This window comes from Coloeus monedula (assembly GCF_965178545.1).
Source record: "Coloeus monedula genome assembly, chromosome: 1".
NCBI lineage: Eukaryota > Metazoa > Chordata > Aves > Passeriformes > Corvidae > Coloeus > Coloeus monedula.
The window spans coordinates 62,854,392-62,867,247 of NC_138781.1; the positions used below are offsets into that span (position 1 = coordinate 62,854,392).

General features: G+C 38.8%; 1 protein-coding gene across 1 annotated transcript in view; it reads left to right on the forward strand.

Moving 5' to 3' along the window:
- Positions 1 to 1,300: 1,300 nt before the first annotated feature.
- Positions 1,301 to 12,856, forward strand: part of COL15A1 (collagen type XV alpha 1 chain) — a gene marked incomplete at its 3' end in the record, with an annotated part of 115,085 nt that continues 103,529 nt past the window's right edge. Inside the window, exons 1-2 of the mRNA XM_082277640.1 lie at positions 1,301 to 1,414; positions 1,532 to 1,614. Of these exons, the coding sequence (XP_082133766.1) occupies positions 1,404 to 1,414; positions 1,532 to 1,614 (94 nt within the window). The 5' untranslated portion in view covers positions 1,301 to 1,403. The remainder of the gene's footprint in view (positions 1,415 to 1,531; positions 1,615 to 12,856) is intronic.

Sequence of the window (12,856 nt, forward strand, 5' to 3'; positions counted from 1 at the left end):
CTGTTGTGGTTTCTAACCAAAAAGGGGAGTCTGGAGTAGAATCAAGATTCTAGATTTTAAAACGCTAACCTCTGTATTTCCTAATTTAATAAAATATAATAAACTATCAATCAAAAAACCCCAACAACAGCAACAACAAAAAACCACTAAGATAACCCAGTAACAAACCTCCCCCCAAAATAACCAACTAAACAACCACCCCCACGCCCCTCCCCAAACTCAAGCATTTTATTCAGCATGAAATAAAATTTTTCCTAATTCTGTTTATTGATTGAGATTGTTCTTTCATTACTGCAAAAAACTTTACTCCTGTCTGTCTTCCACTTCCCATCCTAGGTAAATCTGTTTTCAGTTTTGACTCTCCTAAGGTGATCTTCAGCACTTTTCAATCTAGATCTACCGAGAGCCCACTGGTCCCTTTCCATATGCAGTGCTTTCCAAGCTCCTTCCTGTCCCAGTCAAAAAGTGACAATTGCAGCCTTTGTTAAATATCTCATGACTTAGAAATTGTCTGAATTATTTCAAGCATATCCTTGCAGAATTTATTCCTTGAGCAAGTGCTAGCTTTGAAGAACTACAAGTGGAAAAAATGCTTTTCATTGAGTTAGGAGGGAGGGGTAAAATAACACTTTTAATGGAAACTATTAGAAATGCTCAGTGGCAGGATCTCTATAGCAGACACGTGTATGTACAGCTGCTGAGGCAGAGATACACTCTCAAACTACATCCAGAGTGTAAATCTCTGTAAATATGAGTATTAAACTTAGAGAGCTTGTCAGAGAAAAGGATGTGTCTCTGTAGGTGACAGAAAATCTGTAAGACAGTTCAGTTGTGAATCCCAGGCATTTATTGCCATTTAACTGCTGCTCTGTCCTGCTCATATCTTAAAACTTGCTTCTGATGAAGTTTGGCTAAAATGGCCTGATAAAGGTCCCATTCCGTATAAGAATTTGTATCACTGCCTGTGTAATGCTGGATGGAAGGATGTTGGAGGTCATGTTTTATTGGATAAGTGGAGGCTGTGAGCAGGCGGGAGCAGCGGGAGGGGAAGCTGGAGAAGCCGTGCTACTGCCTGTCAGGGTACACAGCAGTTAAAGACCGGGTTGGATAATGACAGTGCCGGGATGGTGTACAGCAGTAAGGGGCGTCCATCCATAAATACAGTAGGAAGTTTTCGGCAGTGGTCTGACAGGAAAGTCTACACGGAGTCAGATTTCAGAGCTGGAGCAGTGAATTGCAGTGAGTCACACAGAGAGCCTGAGTGCTGCCTTTGTTCCACTTGTGTCTGAACGTTGGAGGAGAAACAGCAGGCTCCAGTTTTTATTAACTTATTTTCATAAGCATAAAACTCATGTGCACTGAACTTTTTCCTCACTTAAGTTCTTTCAACTGACTTTCAAAAAATGCTCTCATGGTAAGAAATCTTGCTTCTAAATTTTACTTTTTCTTTTTTTCCCCATGTGTTTCTGTATTACAGTCTTTGGTCTCATTCTTCCTCCACCTCCCTCTTTTTTTGGCACACCTGCTCCAGGCTTGCCTGGTGGACCTGGGACTTGTCACTACTGCTCTTTGGCTTGTCAATCCGTGCTGGTGCAGCAGCTCAGATCATAGAAGGTAAGGCTTCTCCAAATCATGTTTATAAATAGATAGAAAGTGTGAATTTTAAGATTTGCTTTCCTAGTATGGAAAGAGAGTCTACCATTTCAGATCTTCATTTTCTCTGCTGCTTACTGTTTGTCATTTCATATAGGAAAGCTGCTGTGAGTTAGGAGCTTAAATTCCCATTCATTCTGGATAAGGGGAAATAAATACATTGGTTCTCCAGCTCTAAGGCAGCCTATCATGCCTGTTTTCTCAGTATATCTTCAGAGTGTAATAATTAACAGAAAGTACTTTAAAGAAATTCAGAATACTGAATGTTTTTACAATTAGGATAGATATATGTGTCACTGTGGACATATCAGGAATGTGCCAGGCATGATGTGAGTGCAAAGACATGGATGTGATGCTTGTTTCAGTGCACAGAGATTTCTCCTGGTAAGAGTCTGACCAAAATGAGATTTTCTAATGTCTTAAGTGTCTAGTTTTACCAGTCCAGTCTTTATGGACTTTCAGTGAAAAGTCTTTTTGTAACTTCAGGTCATATGTTCTTGTAACAGAGCCAAATTCCTCAGCATCTCTGGAAGGCATAAACTCACATTTAACTAGTGAGAGAGAACACTGATTTTAAAGTTTATATGTAATTTTGAGAAAAGTGAAAAGGCTTCACATATTGCTTTGCCATTAGGAAATACATTTCTATCAAAAAAGTTTTTTTACTGTCTTGCAGAAATAGTTGGAATTTGTTATGTAAATGACCTCTAGATAACTGTGTGATAGGAGCATTAGAAAGAATTGTTGGGAAATAGGTATCTCACATGAAGACTTTAATGTTGCTCAGATTGATTTTTCCTCTTTAATTGACACCATCATAGATCACTGACACTGGCATCTAAAAGCCAAAGCCCCAGGTGGTTATTGCAGTAGGAGAAAAAGCCACAGATTAGTTATCACTAAAAATGCTATAGGTACAGATGAGAAATATGTAATGCTGTATTACAGGTAATTAATTAAGGAAACAAACTGAAACCAGGTCTAAGAAATGTATATCTGAATGGTGACTGAAATATAATACATTGTCTGTTGACTGAAGGCAGTTCTGTTGCATCAGGTGAAAATGTTTTTCTTGAGCTGATGAATGACAGTGCATGAGAGAGGTCTGGACAGGAGAGAACCAAATTTTGGCACATAAAAGTTAATAAACAGGAGATCATTAGAACTACAAGTATAATGACAAAAACTGCAAGTATTTATTTGACACACAACTTTTTTGGTGGGTCTATGCCTGTTCCTATTACCTGAAGGTCTGGGTTTTTTTAATATCCTACCTTTGAAGGTCAGGTCAAAAGTCAGAAGTAGGAAAGATAATCCCTATTGTTTCTGGACATTTTCTTCCAGTGCAGAATTTTACTGGTGCTGGAAGGACACCTGACTTTACCATGAATGAAGATCAAGTAGAGTTATACAAGATCCTAAGATCACTGGAGACTTGGAGACTGCTCTGGGCATACGATCCTTCATGATTGTTCTAGCCTAATACTTCCTACTCATTTGTCTGTTAATACAAAAGCTCCTGTTCTCAAATGTTTACTAAATTTTTTTACATCTTATTTTTAAGTGCTTGATATAATGTGGGTCTCATGCTTTCCATTCCACTACATGTTTTCCTGATGCTTTGTTTAAATTATTTCATCTTCTGAAATCAGATGTTGAATGCCAGAGACAGGAATAATATTCCTTTCCTTCTGGTGCTGCAAATACATGACTAATACAAATTGTACCTGTTACTGAAGAAGAGAATAATTTCATACTTTAAATCTTTCAGTCTAACTGTTGGAGAAATAACCTCATTTTCCTTTCTCACCGTTCTTTTTAGCAGTAGAGTGCACAGAAATAAACTGTGTATTTAAGATGAAAATGTTTGGAGACACAGAGTGATGAATTGACCCCCTAGTATTCAGGCCTTTAGCTGCTAAATGTGTGCTTTGCCCAGTGTCCTTTTTGTCACTGTCTCCTTCTAGATCACTGCTTTCCAGGATTCTCCAGCACAGTGAATAATGCTGCACTGCTTTTCTGAGTCTGGCTCTACTCTATCTACCCATAGCACAGATTTGTATCTGAATTCCTTTGAATGAAAGAGAAACCGTGAATGAGTAAATGTGGTTTTGGAGGAATGGTGCAGGTGCCTTCTGTTGTATCATTGTGCTGGTTTCACGCAAAAGGGAAAAATATACCTTGAGATGTTCTTGAGTTTGTTAAATAATGGCAAGAAAACTGTTCAGGGATTGAACTGTTCACTGAGGGATGGGGAGTGGGTAACTTATTTTTTACAAACCTGAAAACAGTGGCCCTTGGAGTTTAGAGAAAAGTTTGCTATCTTTGCCTTCACCATCTTTGTCCTCTTGTTTTCCTCAGGGGAGCACTGAATTGCGGAGGAGGGTTGAGGGTGCTGAATAAAACAAAAGCCTCAGCAGACATGCAGCAGAGAGCTTGAGCTCTTTCATGACTTTGTGAGAGATACTAGTAGAAAGACTAGTTAGAAAATGTTCGTCTGTTTCCTATCAGGAACAATATTTTGACCAAGTCTTGTTCCTCTTGAGAGGATAACTTGTCTAGTTATGATTACTTCCTACACAGAAAAAGTGGGTGGGAAGTTGTAGGGAGAAAATTCAGATGACAGCCTTTGAAATCGTTTGAGAACTTCTGGGCTCTAGTTTAACTTTTTATTAAACCTGTGAGATGTTGTGCCTTTCTTTTAGTAGAAGCATTGCTTTCATTTCCAAGTCCTAGAATGTCTGCTTTCATTGTAGAATAAAACAAAACAAAACAAAAAAGTATATAAAACCCTATATTTAAAGTAATGAACTACTAATTCTAAAATAAAATACTTAAAATTTTGAAATATTTAGTTCAGAACTTTAAAATTCAGTTGCATGGCCTGCAAATTGATGGGATTGGGCATTATTTCAACAAAACTTTTAAGAAATAATGCGATCTTGCTTCAGAGTGAAACTGAACACGAGTTCTGAAATCTCAGCAGTTTTCATGAGTTCGAATGATGAATTTTTACTATCTCTGTTGAAAGGCTTTAGTCCATTTCACTGCAGCTGGCATTGCACGTGTACAAAAAGGTAAGGAATAAAATGCTTTCTTCCTCTTCCCCCAGAGTTAGTGTCATTTAAACTATGGAGAGCTTTTGCAGTTTTTCTCTTGTGTTCACAAAAATTGTGCAAATACAGTACCCAATTCTTCTTGGGTTTGTGTGGGAGGACTGAAGATATGTTGGTGTCTTAATAATTACTTCTCACTTCTCTTTTGTTCAATTGACAAGCATGTATGTCTCTGTTCATAAAAGCTTGGTCTGTCTTATCTTATCTGGCACTGCCTTGTAGTGCATGTACTTGGCCCTTAATTATGCCTGGTAATGTATTTTGACTTCCACTGGTTACCCTGGCTGCTTTTAACACATTTTGTGTCTTCAATAACAAATTAAGTTAGTGAACAGAAGGTACTCAGAGCACAGCCCTGAACATGCTGGCATACAAACTGTGGACAGAGCTAAAGTCAGAAAATCTCAAGTCTGAGTGATAGACTCATCCCTATGACTTGCTCTAGCTTCTTGCAGAAGTGACATTTATTCTTCTAGGCTATCTAGGCAGTTATCAGCATTTCTCAGTTCTCTGCAGTCAAACCAGTGCCTGCATTTAAAAAAAATATAGAAAACAAATGTTCAAATGTATGTGGTTCTGCAGTTTATATTATGTTTATGCACTCTAAAAGAAGCTTTACAAATTTTTCATTGACATCTGGGTTTTATTATAAACCAAGCTGAACAGCGCTTTCTTGGCCTAAGTAACATGCTTAGCAATTGTTTACATAAAGTAAATATTTGTCTCCTTCATTGGCCCTCTGTACACAGAAAGGCTGTCATTAGGCTGTTGACATAAACTTTGCACTCCTGACCTGCTGAGTTTAATGGACGAATCCTGAATTATTGACTTTCATTGGCTGGTGATCAACTGGTGCAATTCTTACAAGCAACAAACCAGAACTTCTCTTCACAATGAACTGACATAATGAGTGTGAACAAACATGTCTATACATTTAAAATATTGTTTCTACCAAGTAATTGTTGTATGTGCTCTGAGTTTCAAATGTGTGCAATCACATGTGTGATAGGGATGGCTCAGTCCATTCTTTCCAAAGACAGGACACAATTACAGCGATAATAAAGCACAGTCCTTCTTAAAGAGAACTTAGATGGCATTGCAATCCTCTTGCACCAGACTGAGCATTTGAACATCATCAAACTGCAATTGAGTCTAAATTGAATGAACCACTGTAATCCTTCAGGCACATATTCAAGCTGTTACCAGCTGTTGTGCATGTTTTCAGTGTGGAGCCAAGCCTGATTTCATAGCTGATAAAAGGCCTTTCCATGCAAAACACAGTAATTTACAATAGAAAATCAGTTGGTTTCAGTTGGGGTCATCTCTTTCAGTAGCTGAAGAGATTGATAACACCAGTAGAACAAACCTGACTTAGAAAATTTGTTCCATTCTGTTACTTTTCTAAACGGATTCTTTTTCTGTGTGACACCCTCTACATGTTAATTCTCTTGGACAAGAAACTACATGTTTCCTAAGTGACTCTACTGGGCAACAGAAGATGGTTTTTTTAGCTTTTTTATTTTGAGGCCTCCGAAGAGAAAACCAGCTGGGGTGGATATAGTGTTATAATAACTGTCTTCATTTCCTCTCTGGAGGCATCCTTGGGCACACTGGAAGTCTGGAGTAAGCAGTTATTTCCATGATCTTAAATAGAACTCAAAATCACAATTGTGCTTGCATTTCCCACTTGCACTTGGAGTTTGAAGGACCATTTCAATAAATGAGCATCAGGAGGAGAGATTTGACTGCACTATTTATGTTTGGTATATTCAAAGGGTTCCAAAGAACATATTTCTTATTCTAACACATTAATTGCAAGATCAAACGCCTGTTTTGGAGGCTGCCTGTGCCTTTGGCTGTGATTTCTTCCCCTTTCCTTTGCTGTGTTAGCCATGGATTAGTTTGGTTTTTCTTGTAGTGGTATCTCACATTTGACCAAATCCATGCAGTAGCTTTGCCAATTTATAGAAATGTGCCTTGGCTAGAAATACAGTAAATTTTACAATTTAGTGAAATGTGATTGCTTTATTTAAGCTGTCGTTAATGGTAACTATTTAAGAGACAATGTCTATTTATCATCATTAATTTTAAGTCCTCAAACAATCTTTTCCCATTTGGCCAACCCACACTATCACCACAGGTTCATAAAACATCAATATCAACCACCAATTTAGACTGTGGTTAATTCTCTTCATGAAAACTTCCTATCTCTAGCAGCTCCAGCTCCCAAAATTCACAGATGTTGCAGAGAGTAGAATGCAGGTAGAATTATCCCAAAGAATGAGCAAAATGAGCAAACCTCAGTTTTAATGTATTTGCATATGAGCATGAAATGAGAGATGTATCATTCAGCATACTTTCTGGTCAGAAAGCCTTGGGAAAAGCAACTGGCAGAGCTGAATGTGTCCTGACAAAGAACTGCAGTATTTTACATCATTTTTGGCTGTCTTACAGCCCAGTCTGAGAAGAGCCAGGGTCTGTACCAAGTTTTCCTGAAGGGTTCTGAGAAGAACCAGGGTTTTCTGGAGACAGTCAAATGTGTTTTATTCCAAACATTCTATCGACGGTAGCCTGAATCTGGTAATAGAGATTCAGCAATGAGATTTGAATATGAATTGCACCATCATTCATGGTCTTTTGCTTCATCTTCAATACAGAAGACAAAATATTAACAAACAAGGGCTTCAGCCAGTTCATTCCATATTTGGGAACCTCCTGAGTCTTGTGTCTCTGGGTCTACCTCCTCTTCTGCCCCTGAATCCAATCCTTGCTGTGAAGAGTTACCACAGTAACTTATAACTGATGAGGTACAGTTAACTTCCAGTCCTATTTGTGACATATCTTTCTCTGAACTGTGAAATCAGAGTGCCATGCATAGTCATGATGTCCGTCTCTGCTTCTTTGGAAAGCTGAATATAGCTTTTGACTTTCTCTGTACTTTTTTGGTAGATGGCAACTAAGAGAGCATTATAGTATCTGTCATTACTCATTGCATTTCATAATCACTTCCTTTCTTACAAGTGATACACATAACCTAACTCAAGGAGAACAGAACCCACGTAGAAATAATTCTAATTTTGTGCTGCCTGCTAAAGAGTAAGTTGATGACTCTTGAGAGAAAAGAATAGTGCTCCAAGACATGCTTCAAAATTTCCTATAAACTGTGGATATTTTGGATAGCCTGTAACTGGGGTTTGCTGAAAAACTGTTCCAGAATATAATCCTGTGTGGCATCCAAGCTCTGATTCATCTCTGGTGATATTTCATATAAGTAAACAGTAAAATGAAGCATATGAGAGTTGGAAACAGGGTCAGGTGGCATGGCAAATACATAGACACACTGTCTGAGAGTATGGGAATGAGCTCAGGAAAGTCAAAGCCCTTTTGGAATTAAATTTATCAAGGGAAGAGAAGAGCAACAAGAACGGCTTTTACAGGAATACCAGCAGCAAAAAGAAGATTAGAGAAAATGTGGATCTGCTGCAAAGTGAAATGGGGTGAGTCTGATGACAGGACATGGAAACAGCCCAGGTACTCAATGCCTTCTTTGCCTCGCTTTTTGCTGGTAAGATTTCCCTTCAGGAAACTGAGCCCTGAGCCCAACTCAGAAAGTCTGGTGCCATGATTAGTCCCCCATTGAGGCAGACTGAGTGAAGGGACATTGAAATCAGTTGGATAACTGCAAGTCCACAGGACGTGATGAGACACATCCATGAAGGCTCATCAAACTGGCTGATGTCATTGAGATAGAACTTTGGAATACAATCTTTGGAAGATTCTGGTGATCAGAAGAAGGTCCTATGGATGGAAAGAAATCCGGTGTCACTCCTGTTTTCGAAAAAGGCAAGGAGCAGGACCTGGGGATCTGCAGGCTGACCAGCTGACCTCAGTTCCTGGGAAGGCGTGGGAGCACATAATTGTGGAAGCCATTCTAGTAAGAACGAGATGATAAGGAGTAGTTAGCACATACATGGGAAGGGGAAAATATTCCCTGAGAGGCTCATAGCCTTCAGCAATGAAATAACCAGCTCAGTGTGTGAGGAAGAAACATCTGGTATTTGTGGTCTTGTGCAAGACTTTCAGCCCTGTCTCCTGTAACATCCACATTGATAAACTCATGAAGTAAAGACTAGATAAGTGGGCAGTGAGGTGTATTGACAACAGTCTGACCTACACATGCTTGAAGGGGTGTAATCAGTGGTATGAAGTGCAGTTACTGGGTGTCAGTTACTACTACATTAGTATACTACCCTGTGGTGCATACTGAGACCAGCACTCTTTAACACCTTCATTCACAACATGGATGATGTGATAGACTGAACCCTGAACATCTCAGGTAGAATCCGGTCCCATAATTAAAAATGATCCCTTCAAAAATTTTACAACTTGATCTGTGAGCCATGCTCATGGGAAAAACAGGCAACTTGAAAGAGCAGATCTGTTCGGGGTAAGAGAGGAGCTATGTAGCCTTTCTAGATGTATTATTTTCTCTTCCTTGATGGTACCAAAAAACTGAACCAGGTGACAGAATGTATCAAGCCCCTTTTTCCCCACCATTATACATATACACTGTATTGTCATATGTTTGATGTCTTAACTAGATAACTAACAGCTGTCAAACATATGTTGCAGGCACAACAGTTCTTGAAATATAATAATTTAGAGTTGTTGCTGCTTGTTCCTGTGTTTCTTTCTGTCCCACAGAAAACTTCTGGCTCAGTACTGTCGTGTTGCATTAGAAGGTATATCTTCAAGTGTGAAAGAGTTGTTGTGGGTAATTGAAACAAATGTGGTTGTAGCTTGAGTAATTTTTGCGCATCAACGTCTGTATGGTGGTCTACAAAGCAAACTGAGGGGGAAATTATGCAAAATCAAAAGCTTTTCTAGGAATCCTCTCATATTTGGAATTCCTAACACCAAAATATCCATTGATCAGGTCAATCCTTCTTGCCAGTGCAGTGGCTGCCTCACAGAGGGATGTGTGAGGGAGCAGTGTCTCCCCACAGTAAGGATCTTTATTTCCGCCATCCCGCTTTGGTTAGCTACGGACTAACTTAATACACTGTGTCACTTCTGTGAATGTGATGCTTTTTTATTCTCAGAGGGCCAAAGTCTTAGCTTTTTTAGCCTTCAACTTTCCAAAAGCTGTTCCAGTTCCATCTGTTTCAACACTCTGCCAAACCAGCACAGCTCTTGACTTGGTAAGGAGGAACCACTCATCTATAATGAATGCTCCACAGTAGTGCTGCCACTTTGTGGTGCTTGTGGGTGTGGGTCTACATGACTCAAACCCTTTCATGCTTTTCACTGTAAAAAACAAGCAAACATTTCATCCTGTTCAGGCAAGCCATGAATGTGGTTTAACAAACATGGTTTGATTTTTTTTAGTTTCGTCTTTAGTTTCTTTCACATGCAATTACAGGAAAGGCATAAAGCACATAAAAGTTTTGAAAATTTTCTCAGCTGAAAAAATCTGACTCTTGATCAAAATAACTTATTAGTTAATTGTAGTGAAATGGTATTAATGTAAAAACACTTATCTGAAAGAGTTTTAGTTTTTAGTTAGTGTTCTATAAAGTATGTCATATTAGTGTATAGCTCCATTTGTTTTTACCAAGCAATATTTGACTGAACTCAAAGTACTGCTTAAGGTGGCCTTATATTATAAGTCTTTGATTCTACATGTATATTTCTTGTTGGGTTTTTTGTATGTTGGGGTTTCAGGAGGTTATAGGGGGTGTAGGACTTCTTTCTGATGCACTTATAGTGAAACTTACATCAATCATGAGATGCAAATCTGACAAATGAGTACCACATGGCAACATCCTGGGCCAGAGATATGATGAGTTGGGGAGTGGGGGAGGTGTTCAGTGCAAGTGTAAACATGCATAAAATTTCAAGGATGCTTTTCAGTGGAAAAATAAACAAACCACTGGTGACCTGAAGTATTGTAGCTCCTTTTTTACAGTTCCCTTACAGAATTTCAAGAGACAGAATGGAATTGTGGCAACTCTGTTACTGCTTTACCCACATGAGCTTTGACTTGTTCAACAAAGAAGTTTTCATTTAAAAAAAAAAGTGGGGAAAAAACTACTGCTCCAACCAGGAGTTAATGCAGACACCTCTGAGTATTTACAGTATGAGTGTTAAATGAATACTTGCTTACAAGCCCTCTGGTATACTGAAGTTACTCGTGTCTTAAGTGTCCTATTCCAAGACATATTGTTTCCAGACACACTGCAGAATTTCCATAAACAGCATTCAAAAAAAGCTACTGTCTCATTTAGCTCCTATACAGTCAGTAGAACAAAACTTCACTAGTAAATATATGATTTGGTATAAATGTCTAAAACAACTATGGGGAAAGCTAGACTATCTACATGAATATGCTGTCTTGTCCTCAGTTCTGTGTATAATAAGAATACTGTAGCCATACATTGAAGTATTTTGGAAATATTAACTATCCTGTGTGATATGTTTACCCGATATGAACAAAAGCTGGTTTTCCTGTGTCTGAATACTTAGCTCCGATGTGTTTTCTTCAGGGATAAATCTCTAAATGTAGATTAGTGCAACACAAACAATGCAGACTGAAATCCATGAAGGAATATTGATGTGGAACAGTCTGTTAGAATGATACCATCATCAAAGTGGTTGACAGGAAGTGTTTATTTCCTTACTGAGGAAGGTGGGACAACTGTGTGCCTCCAACCTCTTTCGACCTTTCCATTTTTGATTCACAGTATGTAGAAGAAACAAACTTTGCATTTTGAAACCAGAAGAGGCGGGGCAGCACTTATCTTAACTCAGCACTTATCTCCACATCCTCATGTATCTGCACAAGGATCAGACAGGAGCTTGGTCATAATGTCTGTATCTGTCCTGAAGTGCAAGTGGAACAGTTTGACAGGCTTCAGGTGATTCTCTATCTCTGTAAGGGTCATGACACAAGGAGTTCTCAACTGCCAGTTTACATAAAATACATCTCGTAAGTTATAGGGAAAGCCTAAAGATTGAGGGTCATGTTCACATTTTCCGAGCATTTCCCAAACTGAACTTCTCTTGTTCCAGTTTAGAAACTTAAGGCACTCTTCATCTGAAGATGAAACTTTTGTTAAGCAGGTATAATAGCCTGGAGTACACAGCATTTATTTTTTCACGTTCTCTCTCGTTACTAGTACCTCACCATTGTCATCTGTTCCTGTCCAATATTCTATTACTGTTGACTTGTAGATCCCAGGTGTCTCTCTTAACTTCAGCCACCCTTTACCTCAGGAAGGTTCCACTCCTGGGTAAGGTGATGACGTGGTCCTCATCACCACTATTGGAATGGTGGTAGAGACAATAGAGGCAGACTTTCTTAGAGTACAAAACAGAGCAAAAGAATAAATAACAGTCAAAAGGTGCAACAAAGGAAATTTTGATTGAACGAGTGGGGAAAATATTCTTCCCTACGGCAGCAGTTAAGTTCTAGAAGAAGTTGGTGAGAGAGTTTGTGGGATCTCCATTCTTGCAAGTATTCTGAACTTGACTAGATAGTTGTCTTGGTGACATGATTTTTCAAGATAGCCCTGTATTGAGCAGCATTCCTTCTCAGTGGCATGATCACAGAAAACAGCAGTCAAAGACCAGGAAAATGAGTATAGTTAATACTTAAAGACTTGGATTGTGCTTGGCTGTCTTAATCCCTTGCTGTTTGTGAGCTTTGTTGGAATAATCAGGGAGCTGATAGGCTTTTAACACTAATACCTCGTATCTGTATAGAATCAAATGGCCCTTTTCCACTTTTTATATTTGTCTAAAGGTAGATCAAAGACTATACCCTTCTCATTTTCCATTTTCTACTTTTCCCTTTTTCTCTTTTCCCCTCTTCTCTTTCCTTCTCTGTTTTACTTCTCCACTTCCCTCTTTCTCCTCCCGTTCAATTTCCACTTCTGTTTCTCATTTTGTTCTGTTTTGAAGTTCTACAGAATGCTTTTGGGAGAATAATCTTGGAGCAGAACACAGTAATATGTTACTGTAACCTTATGACTTCTCATCTTTCCTCATGGTCCTGCTGATCATGAGGCTCTTTAAACAATGCTTTT